Source organism: Larus michahellis, chromosome 24 (genome assembly GCF_964199755.1).
Source record: "Larus michahellis chromosome 24, bLarMic1.1, whole genome shotgun sequence".
Classification (NCBI taxonomy): domain Eukaryota; kingdom Metazoa; phylum Chordata; class Aves; order Charadriiformes; family Laridae; genus Larus; species Larus michahellis.
In genome coordinates, this window is record NC_133919.1 from 2,454,196 (window position 1) to 2,472,137 (window position 17,942).

The window sequence follows — 17,942 nt, forward strand, 5'->3', positions numbered from 1 at the left end:
GAGCTCTCCAAGGAGGCACGGCTTTCCCTCCTGGCTCTTCGGGCGTGGGAGCTGTCGCCGGAGCCGCGGCTTAACCGGAAAATGGTTCGGAGGCTGGCATGGCGGTGCCACGTGGGCACTGGTGGCGCCGAGGCTGACGGCCACCAGAAAGCCCGCACCCCACGGGCCGTGGGGCCACGCGAGCGGCTGCCAAAGAGCTTTCCAAGGAGGCACGGCTTTCCCTCCTGGCTCTTCCGCCGCGCCGGCCTCCGAACCATTTTCCGGTAGGGCCGCGGCTCTGGAGGCAGCTCCCACGCCCGAAGAGCCAGGAGGGAAAGCCCACAATAACATGGGGGGGGGATAAAGAGACCCTACAATAACAGTGGGGGCCCCAATCCTACAATAACAATGGGGGGGGACACACAGGGTGACCCCACGATAACGCTTGGGGGGGCCCAACCCCACAATAACATGGAGGGGGGGGACACGGGGTGACCCTACAATAACATGGCGGGGGGACAAGGAGACCCTACAGTAACATGGGGGGGGGGGACAGAGTGACCCTATAATAACATGGGGGGCCCAACCCTACAATACCAATGGGGGGGACACACAGGGTGACCCCCCCAATAACACATGGGGGGGGGCCGAGTGACCCTACAATAATATGGGGGGGGCGCACAAGGAGAGCCTACGGGAACGCTGAGGAGGAACAGTGACGACCCCCCCCCCCCCGTCATGGCGACCCTACAACGCCCCGGAGGTCGCCGCTGCCATGGCGACGGCGGGGGGGGGTGGGGGGGGTGGGCGGGGGGCGGTGGCGCTGTCGCGCGGCGTCGCGCGGCGGGCGCTGCCGTAAAGCGGCGCCGTAAAGCGTCCGGCTGGAGGCGGCGCACTAAAGATGGCGGCGGCTGGGCCCGCAGCCGGTGGCGGAGGAGAAGCCGGTGGCCGCGGGGCCCGCGCCTGAGCGACGGCCGGGAGCTGCCGGGAGCCGGGTCGGTGTGGGGGCCTCCCCTCCCTCTCCCTCCCCGGCGGCTCCAGCCCCGCCACGGGCCGCCCTTCCCCTCCCCCACCCGCCGGGCGGCGGGGCCGGCGCCGGGGGCGGGGCCCGCTCGGGGCCGGGCCGGGCCGGGGCGGGGGGGTGGAGGACCGCGGGGGAGGGCATAGCCCGGGAGGATCCCACTGCCCCCGCCGTGTACTGGGCCTTCGGGGGCGGCTGGGGGGGGGCTGGCGATACCCCCGGGGGGGGGGTCATCGGGTACTGGGAGGTCTCTGCGCCTTTGGGGGGGTCCCTGCTGTCCTCAGGGGGTCGTTGTGCCTTTGGGGGGCGGGTCCCCTGCTGTCCACAGGGGGTCCCTGTGTCTTTGGGGGGGTCCTTGCGCTCCTCAGGGGGTCGTTTGGCATTTGGGGGGGGTCACTGCTGCTCCCAGGAGCCCCTGTGCCTTTGGGGGGGTGTCCCTGCTGCCCCCAGGAGGTTGTTGGGCCTTTGAGGGGGGGTCCCTGCTCTCCTCAGAGGGTCTCTGTGCTTTTGCAGGGGGTCCCTGCTGCCCCCAGCAGGTCGTTGGGCCTTTTTTTTTTTTTGGGGGGGGGGGGATGGGGCGGTCCTTGCTGCCCCCAGGACTGTCCCTGCTGCCCCCGTGGGGACGTTGTGCTTTGGGGAGGGTGGTGAGGTGGGCTCTCTTGCCCTCAGGGCTGGTTCCAGTTGCTCCAAGGGGCTCGTCAGCCCTTGGGAGGGGTCTTGGGGGTCCCTTCTGCCCCCAGTGTCGGTCCGTTTTGCCCCCGGGGTGTCACCGACCCTTCCAGGGAGTACTGGGGGGACCCTTCTGTCCCCAGGGCTGGTGCTTGTCACCTGTGTGGTGTCATTGTCTCTTTGGGGGGATGTTGAGGGGACCCCTGCCATCCCCTGCTGTCCCCAGGGTGTTGCCCTGCCTCGGGGAGTGTTGCTGAGGTTTCCCTCCTGCCCCCAGGGCTCCTTCCCTGGTTCCCCCATGGTGTCACAGTGCCGTGGGGGGGCCCTGGTGGTCCCTTCCAGCCCTGGAGCTGGTCCTGCTGCCTTGGTCACAGCGGGGGAGCTCATCTGAGGGTCCCTTTTGCCCCCCCCGGGTCCAAACCTTGTTGTCCTTGGGCCTTCCTCACCCTCTCCCTTCCAGGACAGTCCTTGTTGTCCCTTGGGGGGGTCCCCAGGGAGTGGGGGTCCCTTGGGCAGGTGCGGCCGGACCCTGCGCTGCCAGGCTTTAACCTGTTGTTTCCGTCAGCTGCCAGCGAACCTCCAGCCCCGGCCTCGCTGCCCGCGGCACCGTCGCCGCCGCGCAGGTGAGTGGGCTACCGCGCCTCCGGCAGCGCTTGCCTCGCGTCCGTCTGTCCGTGCTGCGGAGGTGGAAGTTTGGGCTGTGTCTGCCTTGGGCTCCTTCACGAGGCCGAATTATTCCTGTTGGTGGCGCGGCCCTGGGCTCCTCCGGCTGCTCCCCACTTCGCTCCTGTGGGATTTCTCCTGCCGGATGGGCTTTCCTTGGCCTTGGGATCACCAGTTCCCCCTGGGGAGCCTCCTTCATGCTGGGTGATGCCGCATGCTGAGGCGGCCAGTGCTCATTAGCCGCAGTTAATTAGGCCCTGCCTGCACTGGGAGCGTGCTCATGCGGTCCCACGAGGCGCTGGGGGAGCCAGGGCCATGGGATGGCCGGGAAAAGCGGTGGGGAAGTGGGGTGCCGCGTCCCCCAGAGAGACACTGCCATGCCCAGGATGCTGCGAGCTGGGGATTCCGGTCCTCCCTGTAATTGCAAATGGGAAGTTGCTTAATTAGTGTCATCAGTAGGACGTGCAGGGCTCCTGGGTGGGTTTGTAATTAACCAGCCGAATGTGGCCCACTGGTGGGTTTCTGCCCACGTCTCGGCAAAACGGAGGTGCCCGTGCAGCCTCTCCCGTGCGAGGGGCGCTGAAGGTGGAAACAGGAGGTTTAATTGGGGGGTTTAACCCCCCCCGACACTGTCTCGGGGGGAACGAAGGTTCCTCCACAGCGAACAAACGAGGTTGCCTCCCTCCAGGTCTGATGAGAAAAACTTTCCTTAAATAGAAGCGGCTCAGCCGAGCCCAGTGCGACACGTGTGAGGGAGGGACCCGGTGTAAACACAGGCACAAGGCCGCGCCGGGGTGTCCTGCGGGCATCTCGGCGTGCGGGGGCGTTGGAAGCCGAGGTGAAGGGCTCTCGGTGGGTCGAAAACGCCCCGCGCTCGCTTCTGGCCCCGTTGTTTCTCCGCTTTACGTAGCCTGAACACGGCCCGGGTGCCGAGCGCCCGCGGAGCCTGGTTATTCGGGTGTTTATATAGCTATGTAAATATTTTAATGACAGATCGTTCAGGGACAGAGCGGCTGCGAGCGCTGGGTTTCCAGCCGTCAAGCGGACGGGTTGGTGACGCCGCGGCGCGTGGCCAAGTCCTGCGGGCGCTGCGGAGGGGGCACCGAGCACCGGCGAGGATGGATGGTGGATCTCGGGCGGCAGCGAGGGGATGGAGCTGGTTGCCGCACGGAGCAGGGCCTGTGTCTCACCGGCTTGTGGCGTTACAGGTTGGGGTAGCGGCTCGGGATGGAAAGGATGGTCTCCTGGGCATGGCTGTTGGAGCTGCTGACCGTTATCGTGCCGGTTTGGGGGCTCGGAGCCCGGCAGGTAGTGGGATACCATGGCGGTGTGAGCCCCGGAGCTCTGTGCCGTGGGATGCTGAGCCCCAGGTGCTCGCTCGGTGGGTCGAGGCTGCTCCTGTCGCCGGGGGAGGAGGCGGCAGCGCTGTGGTAGCGCTCACAGCCCCATGCCGGTGGCCGCGGAGGCAGCTGGGAGGCTGTGGCATGCGGAGGGATATTTTTAGGGCCCTCGCAAGGGTGCCGGAGAGTCAAGCTTTGAGCATGTGAAGCTGGGAGAGCTGATCCTGTCCAGATGTTGACTCCAGGGAACTGTAAATCCTCGTGTCGGCTGCCGGGGTCGCTCCGTGCAGTGCCCTGGAACCGGGCTGGGTCTGCTGGCTCCTACCGTGTGCTCTGAAACATTGCCGCTTTGGCAGGGAGACCCGGCCTGGTGCTGGCGTCTCGGTGGCGGGCTCAAATCTCTCGGTGAGGGCTCAGGGCTCTCTGCAGGGCCCACGGTGTCCCAGCTCCCTCCGGTCCGCGCCGAGCAGCGTTCCATTGCTTCCCTCAGCCAGAGCTCTGTGGTTTGGGGAGGCGGAACCGATGCCTTTGGCGCCGTCTGCGTTTCCAGCTGCCGGTAGTTCGAGCGCGGGGTTCCCTCGCGTCCGTCTGCTGCCGGTTTGTCCCTGCCCGAGCCCTCGAGCGCCGATGGCACGCTGTGCCGTGCCACCAGGCTGCTGGTCGACGCACGCTTTAATCTCCCTGCCACGTGAAAGGCTTCAGCGCCTGCGAGCGGAGCTGGGTGGGTGTTTGGGGAGGCTGGTGCAGAGCTGTCGGAGCCAAGCGCCCAGCCCGGCTATCCATCGCTACCGGCACGGGCTGGCATCGCGCTCCCGGGCGTAGGAGATGGCTGTGGAGCTCGGTGTCCCCCACCATGTCCCTGCTGCTGGCAGAGACCGCGTCTGTCCCTGCTGTCCCCTCTGCTGAGGCAGATGAGGGCTTTTTTTTTTTTTTCTCAATTCTTCTAATTTCCTAGCGAGGTTACGGTCCTCCGGTGTGGGTGGATGAGACGTGAAGTCAGACTAATTATTTGGTAATGGATTCCTTTCCTCTGAAAGTGCGCTTCTTGTTCCTCACCTTCCTGAAAAGGGTGTTCATGACAGATCTGAATAGGTAATTTGGCAGAGGAAAATAACTACCGAGGAGCAAAGTCCAAACCCTGTTCCTTTTGTACGTGCTAAGACTTTCCCGGCCCTCGGGTTAATAATGCCGCCGAAGGCAAAATAACCAGCGGAGCGAAAGTCAACCTGTTGACGGACTTTCTGATATCGGGCGGCGGGGAGTTAAGCTGTAGCTGAGCTCCGCGGTGTTTTGAGCCTGTCCCTTACTCATCTGGTGTGACAGGCACCGCACAGGGGACGGAGTCGCCTTGCCGTGTAGAGCAGTAAATTAAAACCAGTTGTGCCCCAGCTCTTGCCCGCTCCTGCCCGTGTGTCCCCAGGGACGGACCTGGCCAGGCACAGGGCACCGTCTGCGGCACCGTGAACTCACCGGCTGAGCGAGCAGGAGTCGCCCCCGCCGTAGCGGTGAGTAATTCCCCTGCTCTCCTCCACGCTGTGCCGCCGCCACGGAGCCTTCACGTGCCGAGAGCCGCCGGCGCTGGAAGGGACGGGCTCAGCACCGCGTCTGGCTGCCGGCACGGAGCGGAGATTGGCGGGTTCGGGCAGGGGAGAGGAGGGCTGAGGCTGTGGGGCAGCCCTCGTCCCCCGCTTTGCTTTTCAGCCCTTTCCTCCCCCTCTCCACGGCGTCAGTGGTTTTAAAGCGATTCTGGCAGCGCCAGATGGGGAATAGTTAAAAGTGAAACTGCAGAAAAAAACACTTTTATCTTTTCCTTCTGCGCTACTACTCTCGTTTCTGAGCGAGCGGCTGCAGTCGGATGAAGCTTGCCGGTGTTTTCACTCGCATAAACTCGGTTTCCTTATAAACGCTCCTACGCTCCAAGAGCTTTTCTTGCGTTTCTGCTGCCCAGGCCCTCCCCGGGCACCCCCGCGGCCCCGTCAGGCGGCGGCCCCTGCTCCGTCGCACTGCAGCCGAACCTGCGGGTCGGCAGCTCCGGCGAGCCCCGTTTGCCTCCGAAATCGCTCGTTTCTTAGAGAAAAGCCGTGCCCAGGCTTGGAGTGGCAGTGACAGACCCAGCCTGGGCAGCGCCTTTCGCCTTCTTTGGCTCTTCGGGGCTCCGTTGGTGTTAATTCCCAATCTAACGAGGATTAGCCTCCGGAGCGGTTGCCGTAATCGGAGTTAATGATGTTCTGGCTTCAGCTTTTCCCCGTGCGTAAACTGGGAACTTTTAGCAGGCTCCCTGACACCGGTTGAGAGCAAGCAGCTAAACCAAGTAGAAAAAAAGTCTGACTAAAAATAGAAGGAAAGTAAAGAACGAGCAAAGCATAAATAAAATGTTAGGGGTTGGGTTGGTTTTTTTGGTTTTTCTTTTTTCCCCCCCTCCGCCTTGGCAAAACCTCTGCTGTTCGTGACTCCGGCTCGTTTTCCTCCCATGTCTCGGTGTAACCCGGTGAGGCGCCTCTGCCGGCAGGTGCCCTCACCGAAAGCCACCTGTGGCCACCAACAAGCGATGGGCACCGCCGTCCTGGGGGTGTTTGCAGCCCCCGGGCCCGGAGGCAGCTCTGTGCCGTGGCCGTGACCCCGTGGGAGTTGCCGCTGCAGTGGAGGGGGGCCGGGGCTGCTTTGGATGCCGTCGCTCCTACACCCCGTCATTCCCCGCCACCGCCAGCTCCGACGCAAGGGCTGGGAAATGCCCAGGAGCCAAAAATGCGCTCGCCTTTGGTTTTCCCTGCGTTGACGAGGAATTGGTGAACCTCTGCTGGAGCAATTGGGAATGCCAGGAAGCTCCTGACCTGGTCGCCTGGCTCTGGCCCGGAGGAGCAGAGTTGTTGGGGATGCCAAAGGCCAAAGCTTGTTTTTGGGGGTGCCAAAGGCCAAAGCTTGTTCTTGCCGGGAGACCGGGAGCGCTGGCTGGGCATCCAGGGCTGCTGTCCTGTCCGTGGCGTGGAGGAAAATGGTCCCTCAGCAATGCTGGGTGGATTTTGCGCGTGGGAAGGTGTTTAAAAATCTGCCGCTGGGGTTAAAAAAACCTCTTGAGCAGCTTTTAAGCGGCAGCCTACGGGCTGCAGGTGCCAAGAAGTTTCTCAACGCTGTGACTCGCTCCTCCCCAGCCACCTTTCCTCCTCCGCCTGTCATCCGAGTCCCGCTCCTGCCTCCCTGCCCGCCCCGAGCCAGGGCCGTGTGCCGGGCGGCTGCTTTGCCGTAGCAATCGCTGGAGCCAACACCTCCTCCTCCCCCTGAGCCGGGTCGGGGATCGCCAATGGCGAAGCGGCCCCTCTTATTGCAAGGGGTGAAGCGGGTGAAGCTGTCCCGCAGGCAGGAGGACAGGCAGCATGACGGCCGCAGGTCGGCTTCCCCGCCAAGTCGATGGCGTCTGAGCACATTTAGGGACTGGAGAGGAGCTCGGGTGTTGGTGGCGAGCAGCCGTTAGCCAGCCGTGAAGGAGGCCGAGGGGTGTTACCGTTCGCTCTGCTGATGAGCTTTAGTTGCCGTGCACGCTCGCGGGCATCGAGCGTGTCGCCGAGCCTGCAGCCACGTGCGTGCCGCGTTCCCCTTGGAACACGGCGCTCTCCAGACATGCCCACGACACTCCGCCACCGCGGGGGCAGGCCAGCACATCCCCGTCTCGGCAGACTAGCCGTGGCAGGGACGCTCCAGCTCCTGCTCTCTCCCTTTCTCACACGCAGGGGGAGTGCTCTGGAAAACGCCATGTCAGATAAAGGGAGCAGCATGGAGGGGAAGACGGACATAGTGAATGGTAAGGGTGCCGGCAGGGGACCGGTTTCCCCATGCCTGGGGTCTCCCGCTGGGGAGGCTGACGGCATTGTCTGCACCATGCAGGCAGCTTGTCCAGCAGCCCAGAGGAGATGTCAGCCGAGGAGGGCCGAGAAACCTCCTCCGGCATCGAGGTGGAGGCCTCCGACCTCAGCCTGAGCCTCACGGGGGACGACGTGGGGCCCAACCGCACCAGCACGGAGAGCCGGGATACGGACACGGAGAGCTCGGGGGAAGAGAAGGACTCTGACAGCATGGACGACACGGGCCACTACTCCATAAACGAGGAGAACCGGGCCCTCGACCGGTCGCATTCAGAGGAGGAAGAGGAGGAGGAGGAAGAGGAGGAGCAGCGGTCCCACCGCCGTGCCCAGCGCAAGCGTGCCAACCACGACCAAGACTCCTCGGACGACGAGCAGGCCCTGGAGGACTGGGTGTCCTCGGAGACCACGGCGCTGCCCCAGCCCCGCTGGCAGGCGGTCCATGCCCTCCGGGAAAGGGAGCTGGGCTCCAGCTCCCGCTTCGTCTACGAGGCCTGCGGAGCCAGGGTCTTTGTGCAACGCTTCCGCCTCCAGCACGGCCTGGAGGGACACACGGGCTGCGTCAACACCCTGCACTTTAACCAGCGCGGCACGTGGCTGGCCAGTGGCAGCGACGACCTCAAAGTGGTGGTGTGGGACTGGGTCAGGAGGCAGCCAGTGCTGGAGTTCGAGAGCGGCCACAAAAGCAACGTCTTCCAGGTGAGGAGGGCGCGGGGAGGGTCCTGGGAGGGCTGGGGCTGCTAGAAGATCCCCCGGGGTCAGGGGGGATCTGTAAGCACCTAATTTCAGCTGGAGGATGCTGCACGGGGCGGGAGAAACGTGTCGTTAGAGCTAAGGGCTGTGGGAGGAGTCTGGCCGTGGATGCTGGATGATCAAAACCCACTGTTTTGCCCTAAAATCCACCGTTTGGTGGAGCCCCGGCTGGGTCAGGTGCCCCGCAGAGCCTCCCCAAGCCAAGGTTTGGCCGCTGCTGCTCCTCCGGCCCCGGTGAGCAGCAGGTCTGGGAGCAACTGTGGGCAGGAGACGTGTTCGGAAGAGGCCGTGCTGTGCCGTGCCGCCCGGAGCATGGGCAGTGCAGCGGCTCTGCCAGCGCCAGAGGGACCCAGAGGGCCGGGCACTGCTGCCACCGTGGCACAGCTCACGCTTGGAGGGATGCTGGCACCATCCCGGCTCTCTGTGCTCGCCAGAAAGAGCCAGGACGATCGTTGGGAGAGCTCGGCCCATCCAGCCGAGGGTTTGCAGTCGCTGCCCGCCGCTCTGAGCATCCTTGGGGTCTGGCAGGGGTGCTGCCCTCCGTTTCTCTCCTCTTTCACCCCGTTTTCCTTCCGCGCATACGCTGCCCCGGTGTTTGAAAGCCGTCCCTCCGCTTGTTCTCTTCCAGGCCAAGTTCCTCCCCAACAGCGGCGACTCCACGCTGGCCATGTGTGCTCGGGACGGCCAGGTCCGGGTGGCCGAGCTCTCCGCCACCCAATGCTGCAAAAATACCAAGCGCGTGGCACAGCACAAAGGAGCTTCGCACAAGGTGAGCCCAGACCAGCCCGCGGAGGGGGTGGGCGGCAACTGGGGGAACCCCGCGAAACACCCCGGGGGCCGTCCCAGCTCAGCGGCCGCCAGAAATCGTGAAGGCAGAGCCGCTGCCGTGGAGGGATCGATTCTTAAACGCTTCTTGATCATCGCTCTCACCTCTGAGGGGTGACGAGGAGGGTCTCTGTGCCCTGCAAAGCGCTTGGCCGCGGGCGTAGAGGGCTTGGTGCTACGCCGGCTCCTGTTAATAGCTGGTGGTTTACTGGGAGAAAGGGATCTTGCCACTGTGTTGGGTAGAAAGGGAACCAATGCCCGAGTATTTATCTTCCAGCTGGCCCTAGAACCGGATTCTCCATGCACTTTCCTATCGGCAGGTGAAGATGCTGTAGTCTTCACCATTGATCTGAGACAAGACCGGCCCGCCTCGTGAGTATTTCCCAACCCGCTCCCGCTGCCAGGACCAGGGAAGCTCCGGAGGGAGATCCCGAGGGGGCTCCCCCTGCGAGCGGGCAGCACTCGGCTGCGTAGGGCTGAGGGTCCCGCGTGTGCCGCCGCGTTCTCACGGCAGCGCGTGCCTGTTCCATGGGCATAAAGTGGGAAAACAGATTTTTTTGGGTTTTTTTTGGTTTTTTTTTTTTTGGGCTTTTGAGCAGTGTTGCCTTCCCTGAGGCGCACGCTCGGACCAGAGCGCTTTTGGGTGGCTGGTCATCTTGCGCGAGGATACGGATACGAACCTTGCTAATTAAACAAGTGCGTTTGAACTCTCATCCTCCCCGGGAAGGGGATGTTCAGATAGGAAACGGGGATAGCACCGGTGCGGCAGCTCCCTGCTGCGGCGCCTGCCAAAAACTGCCCATCCGGCCCCCGTTTACCCGTCCCGGGGGCAGTGCTCGGGGTCCTGCGCTCCTTCGGCGCGGTGAAGTGGCTGATTAATCACGGCGCTGAAATCTCTCCAGGCTGGCAGCAGCTCAGAGCTCGCCGTTCGCCTGACTCGCTCGTCGCATGAGCGCTATTGCAGTTAATTGAAAAAAAACAATAATTAGCAAGCAGCCGGGTGGTGCGTGCTGGATCTTAACCCGTATCGCCCAGAGATCTGTCGTTTCTGACAAGCTTCCAAAAAACAAATCCGCGGCGGGTGTTCAAACAGACGCCTGGTTTTCGCTAGCACGGTACTTTTCCAGCGTAGCGGCGTATTATTTTGAAGATGATCCTGCTTAAAACCGAGGGCTTGGGCGCTCGTCTCCCGGTGGTTTGGTTTTATTCGTGTGTGCGAGTGCTTTTGTCTACGGCCTTAAACCCATCTGTTTCGTAACCGGGACCACAAAAAAAAAAAAAAAAAAACCTGCCGGGGCATTTCAAAACTGCCGTATTTAGTCCTTTATCCACGCTTTTCCCGCCCCGTTTTGGCGAGGAGTCTGACGGTCAGCGTGGGTCTGTCCCTCCTCTCCCTCTCTCCCCGGGTGATCCACGCCGCTGTTTGGGTTCGATGCTCGCAGGGAATTGTCACCCTGGGAGCACGAAACCGCTCCGGAGGCAGGGTTTGCGGGCAGACCGTAGGCAGCTCCCATCTTTCATTAAGCCGAAAGGTATAATTAGAAGGAAGACGAGCTTTTGAGCTCGCTCTTCCTTCTTGAGGATGCCTGCCTCAGTTTGTATTCGCGTCTGCAAAGCCGAAATACTGAGCTCCTGGGGGAGGGGGAGGCGGGGGGGATGGTGCGCGTGTATGTCGGATTTGGTTAAATCTGGGTCTTATTACAGCGAGGCGGGTGGGGAAAAATAACAGCAGAGCGCGTTTCTGCTCTGGAGTTAATCCGATTCTGCCCTTGCCGCTGCCCGTCCGGCTCCGTCGGGTTCGGAGTTTGGGCCTTTGAAACCCTTCAGCAGTTTCGGAGCAAAATGCCAGGGAATGATTTCACTCCACGCCGCTTGAGTCGCAGACGGAGCGTGTGCTCGCTTCAGCTGGGAGGCTGAAATCGCTGGGGCTCGGTGTGTTGGGTTGTGTGGTTGTTTTTTTTTTTTTTTTTCCTGTTGGTGGTGGTGTTTTGTGGGTTTGTGGTGGTTTTTTTTTTTTTTTTTTTTTTTTTTTTTTTTTTTCCCCCCCGGGAGTGAGTAAGAGACTCTCGCAGCTCCTGCTTTTCCCATCTGGACCCTGTTTTGATTTCGAAGTGGATTTTTTTTTTTTTTTTTGTGTGTGTGTGTTGTTGTTTTTTTATTATTTTTCCTTGTCTCTTAAAGGAAACTGGTTGTGACAAAAGAAAAGGAGAAGAAGGTGGGTCTGTACACCATCTACGTGAACCCAGCCAACACCTACCAGTTTGCTGTGGGAGGCAGAGATCAGTTTGTCAGGTGAGTCTGTGCCGGGGGGGGGACCCGGACTGAGCCCCCAAAGTGACCTTGAAGTGGAGGCTTGGTTGGTACCCCCTGAGCTCTGATGTCCCCCACAGCGACGCTCGTGGCTTCAGTCGTTAATGCCACCCCAGCCTGTTCTCCCGTACCGGCAGGAACACAAAGGGGATTAATAGAGGAGGATTTGGATCCTTTGAGGTTTAGCCCTGGGATCCGCAGTCCGGCCTGCCCAGAAGCCGGGAGATCCTTCCCTCGGGAGCTGGCGATGCTTCCGATAAACCTCCTCTCGGTCCCCAGCGTGCGGGCAGCGCCCGGGTTGGGCATCGGAGAGGAGATTAACGCTCGGGGATGGCTCCGTATCAGCGGGACCGAGCTCCTGAAGTGACAAACGCAGCCACCCCCGGCCATCGAAACACTGGGGGCAGCCCCCGGCGTGGGACCGGGGCTGCATCCGTGTGTCCGGCTCCCCGCAGGGCGCAGAGCTCCCCCGCAGCCGGAGGATTTTAGGGTGCAGCTCACGTGGCGTCTGTTTTGGGCAGAGCCGAGTCGTGCGCGCACCCAGCCCTCCCGCTTCCCAGCTCCCCGAGAGCCGGCAAGAGCCGCGGCGTCGCCCCGCGGACGCGCGGGGACGGCTCCTCGGGGAGCAATGGGGACGCGGGGCATCGCCGCCGCGCCGGTGGCTCCCCGCAGCGCCAACCGCCTGGGTGTCTGGCGTCTCCTCGGGGCGCCGGGCACGGAAACGCTTCGCACGTGGGCTCGCGGACTGCTCACAAACAGCAGCGCCGGTGCCTCGGTGGCTTTTCCGAGAGCCCGCAGTGGTTGCTCAAAACGCAGCCTGCCCGCCTTCCCCATCTCCGTCGCTCTCTCTGTCCTCTGCCCGGATCCAAGCGCCTCCTCTCCCCCGGTTTCCCCGGCACCGGGCAGCTCCTGGTGGGCTCGTGTAGTGGGGGGGAGGAGGTTGGGGGACCCCGAGGAGCCAAGGGACAAGCGCGGCGGCCGTCACCTCCCCCTCGCAGAGCAGCCGGCGGGCTGACGGAGCCCCACGTGCGGGTCGCGGCCTGCGCGCCCGCGGGCTTTGACGTTGTCGCGCGCCACCGAGCAGCGCCTGCGATGGGATGAGAGGTGACATTAAGCCGCTTTGGCCAAGACTTCTGCCAACCTGGGCTGCGCGCGGGTCCCTTGGCCGGGGCCAGAGCCTCCGGCCGGCGTCGGCGCAGGTTGTGGTTGCCGAGCTGGCTCGGATGGGGCATGGCGTGGTCGGGGAGAGCTGCCGCTCTCCTGTCCGTCCCCTCCGCCTCCTCCCCGTGCCCGTCGGCTCGGCATCCCTCCTGTCTGGAGTGAGTTGCCAAATTCCTGCCGTCCTTCCCCCAGGATTTACGACCAGCGGAAAATAGATGAGAATGAGAACAACGGCGTGCTAAAGAAGTTCTGCCCTCACCACTTGGTAAGCGGCTCAATTTCGCAGCGCGACGGGTGGCACCGGGCCGGCGGCAGGGGCAGGGCGGGGGGCTCCATCGCCGGCGTGAGAGCTGGTGGGCAGGTGGACCAGCAGAGGACATCCTACGGTGGCCATCGGCTCTCGGCCACCCGCGTGGGTGGGCGGCAGCCCTGCCGCAGCGCTGTGGCTCCGAGCAAAGCCGAGCCTGGCGCGGGGTGGGCAGATTTGGGGCGAGGGCGGGGGGACGACACGCACCGCGTCCGCTGCAGGGTGAGTGACAGGCAGCCGGGTCCCCTGCCCCGTGCCAGCCTCGCCGGCAGGACCAGCCCTCCCCCAGCTCCCGTAGCCTGGGCTGGTGCCACCACCACGGAGCGAAAGCCGCGGGATGGGCCCTGGGCAGGTCTCGGCGCCCGGATCTGCGGAGCGCTCCCTCGGGAAGCCTCGCGTAGGAGCAGCCGAGAAGTGCTCCGGCCAAGTCCTCGCAGGCTTCCTGCCTGGAAAACCGCTCGAGAGGCCGAACAAACTGCCTGGGCTTTGTTTTTTTTTTGTTGTGTGGGGGTTTTTTTTTTGGGTTTTTTGTTTTTTTTTTTTTTTATTTGACCCAAATCTTCCGCTGTCCGTAAAGTCCCATCTTGGCGTGGGAGGAGGCAGTGGTTTTATGCTCCGATTTCCCGGCCTGTGCGAAGCGCTCGCCGGTGTGCCCGGCTCTCGGCGGGCGCGCGGCCGGCGTCGCCGTGCCGACACGCTGCCGGAGGGGCCGGGAGCGACGCTGTCGGTGCTTTCCTTAGGTGAACAGCGAGTCCAAAGCCAACATCACCTGCCTGGTCTACAGCCACGACGGCTCGGGTGAGTCGTTGCCCCGCCGGCTGGGGGTCGCGTGGGGCTGGTGGGTGGCCGGGGCTGCGGGACACCCACCACCCCGCCCCCCAAAGCAGAGAGACCACCCCCCCCCGTGCTCCCTAACGCCCCGTCTCTTCCCTCCCGCGCCAGAGCTGTTGGCCAGCTACAACGATGAAGACATTTATCTCTTCAACTCCTCGCACAGCGACGGAGCGGAGTACATCAAGAGATACAAGGGACATCGCAATAATGCCACCGGTAAGGACCGGCTGGGAGGGGTGGCGGGGTGGACACCCCCCCCCCCCCGGCCCCCCGGCAGGCTGTGGCCCCCCCGTTGCGGTGGGCTCGGAGGCTCTCCCCGACTCGCTGTCGAGCTCCCACCAGCACCGCGTCCCGTTCTCCAGCAGCCAGCGGATCCGCGCTCGCTCCGGCGTCCCCCTCCTCGCGCCCACGACCAGGCTTCGGGGCAGTCTGGAGGCGGCGGGGGCTGGGGGAACCGTCCCCGGAGCAACCCGGAAGAATAATCGTCTGCTTTTAGCTTATTTTTTTGCAGCTCCCCGTGTTTCGTCTTCCTCTCCAAGACCCTCAACACAAACTCTTGCAAAGAATGCGCTATTAAGTGTCTGGGGACGGAAGAGATCCTCGCCGGTAACCCTGGAAACCCGCTGGCTGCCAGGCAGGAAGCGAATTCATGGCAGGGAGCCGCTGCCCGGCTCCTGACGGCCTCGGGCTTCTTGTTTCTTTCTTTTTTTCAGTGAAAGGCGTCAATTTTTACGGCCCCAAAAGCGAGTTTGTGGTGAGCGGCAGCGATTGCGGCCACATCTTCCTGTGGGAGAAATCGTCCTGCCAGATCGTGCAGTTCATGGAGGGCGACAAGGGAGGAGTGGTGAGTCCCAGCGCCGCGCGGCCGGCTGGCCTTCGCCTCCCCGCCGGCACGAGCCGCTTCCACGGGCCCACACCAGTTTGCCACCGCTTTTCCTGGTTTTTTTTTTTGGTTTGTTTTGGTTTTTTTCCTACCAAAACCCAAGCAGGGTCCCCACCCGGTTTGGCGTCCTCAGCATCGCTCCTGCCCAGGGAACGGTAGCGGGGCCGGCTCAGGCCGGCTGCCGAGAGCCACGGCACCGCGCAGGTCTTCTGGGGTAGGAAATCCCACGGGGATTTCACCCGGGATGCCCGCGGGGTGCTGGTCACCGAAGGCAGGGCCACGTCTGGGGATGGGACAGCCCCCCACCCCTTGTCCCCCATCCCCACGGCGGTGGGGGGGTTGCTGCGCGCTGCCGGGCCGTGCAGCTGCGTCCTCACCCCGTCACATCCAGGAAGGGGACGCGGCTGCACCGGGGACGGCCCCCGCGCACTGTTTCCCAGGCTCCGGCCTCGCGGCGGTCACGTCCCGGGGGGATTCTTTGCCCTGGTTTGGGCTCGGTCTCAACGCGCTGTCCCGGCACTCCGTGCCTGTCCCCAACGGGCACAGGGCTGGGAGGGGACGGGACGTGCTGGTGGCACCCCCGGTCCTGGCTCGGGGCAGGTTTTGGGGTTGGTGATTGGGGGCCGAGGGCAGGTTTTGGGGTCAGCAGCGAGGGGACGAGGGCAGGTGGCGAGGGGACAAGGGCGGGTTTTGGGGTCAGCGTCGAGGGGCCGAGGGCAGGTTTTGGGGTCGGTGTCGAGGGGCCAAGGGCGGGTTTTGGGGTCGGTGTCGAGGGGACAAGGGCAGGTTTTGGGGTCAGTGGCGAGGGGCCGAGGGCAGGTGGCAAGGGGCCGAGGGCAAGTTTTGGGGTCGGTGATGAGGGGACAAGGGCAGGTGGCACGGGGACAAGGGCAAGAGGCAAGGGGACGAGGGCAGGTTTTGGGGCAGGTGGCGAGGGGACAAGGGCGGGTTTTGGGGTCAGCGTCGAGGGGCCGAGGGCAGGTTTTGGGGTCAGCAGCGAGGGGACGAGGGCAGGTGGCAAGGGGACAAGGGCAGGTTTTGGGGTCAGTGTCGAGGGGCTGAGGGCAGGTTTTGGGGCAGGTGGCGAGGGGACAAGGGCAGGTTTTGGGGTCAGTGTCGAGGGGACAAAGGCAGGTTTTGGGGTCAGCGTCGAGGGGCCGAGGGCAGGTTCCTCGCTGGCGTGGGGACGGGTGGCAGAGCCCTGCCCGCCGCTCCCGCCCGAGCCCGTCCCCGCTGTCCCCCTCCTCCGCCAGCCCCACAGTCGCCTTTTGTCCGGGTGGCCACGGCACTGTGCCAGCTCCCGGCGCCTGCTGGCACCGCCACCCCCAGCCAGCAGAGCCGGATCCGGGCCGGGGACCTCCCCGACAGCTGAAGCCGGGCTCCAGCGCCCTGGGTGGGGGGTGAGGGGGGGGGATGCAGCCCCCTTTTCCCTTTGGGTTTGCTGCCAGGGTGGGGGGTTCCCCGCTTTCATTGCACCCGTCGCCTCTCGGGGTGCCCCGTGAATGACTTGGGGGCACCCCTGTTTTGGGGCTTGCACCCCCCATTCCCAGAGCTGGCCCATGGGGACGCTGGGGGGGGGGGGGGCGGGTCCCATGGGAAGCCCTGCAAGGGCTCCCCACCTCCACTCACTGTGTGAGACCCCCCCCCCCCGGCCCGAGGCCACGGTGAGGTGCTGGAGGGCCACCGAGAGAGCTCGTGGGTGCCGGGGTTGGTCCCGGCGCCCCGTTTTTGGGGTGACACCCCCACAAACACACTTTCTCTCACCCCCCCCATTGTCCCTGTCCCCCCTCCCCAAGGTGAACTGCCTGGAACCCCATCCCCACCTCCCCGTCCTGGCCACCAGCGGCCTCGACCACGACGTCAAGATTTGGGCGCCCACGGCGGAGAATCCCACCGAGCTGGCCGGCCTCAAGGAGGTGAGACCCAGCGAAACGCGGTGCTGGGGGGGGGGAGGGGGACCGGTTCTGGGGGCTCCCTGCAGCCCCCTAACCCACCCCCCCCCCCCCCTCCTCAGGTGATCAAGAAGAACAAGCTGGAGCGGGACGAGGACAGCCTCCACCACACCGACATGTTCGACAGCCACATGCTCTGGTTCCTCATGCACCACCTGCGACAGAGGCGCCATCACCGGGTAGGTGCTGGGGGGGCCCCCGCTTTGTGCATCGTGTCCGTCCCCCCCCCACCCCCACGCCTCCCCCAGCCTTTTCCCGCTGCTCCCCCAGCCCCTTCACCCCCTTTTTCTTTTTTCTTTTTTTTTTTTTTTTTTTTTATTCTTTTCTCCCTCCCTCCCTTCCCGGCAGCGCCGAAGAGAGCCGGGAGCGCCGGACGGCGACTCGGATGAGTCTCCCAGTTCCTCCGATACCTCGGACGACGAGGAAGAGGGGCCGGATCGGGTGCAGTGCATGCCCTCCTGAGCCCCCCCCCCCCCACCGCCTCCCCACGACAGCCCCCAGCCGGAGTCGGGGGGGGCAAGGGGGGGGGGGCTCCGGGCACGCGGCGTCCCTACTAACACTTTGAGCTTTGTATTGACTTGTTAAGGACCCCCCCCCCCCAACCCCCCCCCCCAACCCCCTTCCCTCCCTCCTCATCCTCGCAGCCCGCCCCCTCCACACCGAGGTCCCGGAGGTCCCTCCCCAGGACCCACGCAGAGCTGGGGGGGGGGGGGATGGGGGGGTGGCCTTGGGGGATTTTTGTACTAACGTGGCCCCCCCCCCCCCCCCCAGCCCCAGTCCCCTCTCCTGCTCTTCTTGGGTGGGAGGGGGGGGGGGTGGTTCGGCCCCCTCCCTCACGCTGTTCAGGGCTCCCCCCCATCCCCGGGGGGGCTCCGACTCCCCCCCCCCTCCACCTCCTCCCTGGGGTGGGGGGGCTGCGTCCCTTCCTACCCCCCTCCCTCCCTTTTCTCCCCCCGCCCCCGGGGGTGTTTGCAGAGAGATGCTTGTCTAGTTTGTACATATCAGTGATTTGCACTTGGTTTGGCCCTTCTCCGCCCCCCCCCCCAAACCCCCCCCCCCCCAAGCCATGGGGGGGCAGCGGCCGGAGCCCCCCAGGAGCCGGGAAGGTCCTTTAATATTTTCTGTTACTTTTAAGGAGATGTTTTCTTGGGGGGGGGGGGAAAGAGGGGGGGGGGGGGGGGCAGAGGCAGAGAAGAAGGGGGGGGGCAGCGACGGCCAGGGCTTCCCCCCCCCCCCCCCCCCATCCCCCCCCCGCCCCCCTGGTCACTGTTAGAGGCCTAATTTTATATGTATTAAAACCAAATGGGACTTGGGCTGTTATCAAGTTAAAATTATTGTAAAAGTTTGAATATATATTATATATAAATGCAATAAAAAGCAAGCGGAGAGAG

The 17,942-nt window shown here is 64.0% G+C and overlaps 1 protein-coding gene across 3 annotated transcripts; it reads left to right on the top strand.

Annotated features, from left to right (window-relative positions):
* Positions 1-801: 801 nt before the first annotated feature.
* On the top strand, positions 802-17,942 carry DCAF8 (DDB1 and CUL4 associated factor 8). Of its 3 annotated transcripts, XM_074566627.1 has the most exons (14): positions 802-974; positions 2,235-2,292; positions 7,398-7,468; positions 7,552-8,225; positions 8,908-9,048; positions 9,382-9,476; positions 11,286-11,396; positions 12,768-12,840; positions 13,623-13,680; positions 13,825-13,932; positions 14,430-14,560; positions 16,396-16,515; positions 16,614-16,730; positions 16,900-17,942. In XM_074566627.1, exons 3-14 carry the CDS (start codon positions 7,420-7,422, stop codon positions 17,011-17,013), a joined length of 1,791 nt encoding a protein of 596 aa, XP_074422728.1. In that variant the 5' UTR covers positions 802-974; positions 2,235-2,292; positions 7,398-7,419; the 3' UTR covers positions 17,014-17,942. The 3 variants fall into 3 exon arrangements, with proteins under 3 accessions (XP_074422728.1, XP_074422730.1, XP_074422729.1); XM_074566629.1 differs by lacking the exon at positions 2,235-2,292 and having other exon boundaries at positions 847-974; XM_074566628.1 differs by lacking the exon at positions 802-974 and having other exon boundaries at positions 1,373-2,292.

Excerpts from the sequence above, each read along its gene's own strand:
- DCAF8 (XM_074566627.1), top strand. The coding sequence starts at position 7,420 with ATGTCAGATAAAGGGAGCAGCATGGAGGGGAAGACGGACATAGTGAAT. Across the intron at positions 8,226-8,907 it reads ACAAAAGCAACGTCTTCCAG|GCCAAGTTCCTCCCCAACAG; the intron begins GTGAGGAGGGCG and ends GTTCTCTTCCAG. Across the intron at positions 9,049-9,381 it reads ACAAAGGAGCTTCGCACAAG|CTGGCCCTAGAACCGGATTC; the intron begins GTGAGCCCAGAC and ends TTTATCTTCCAG.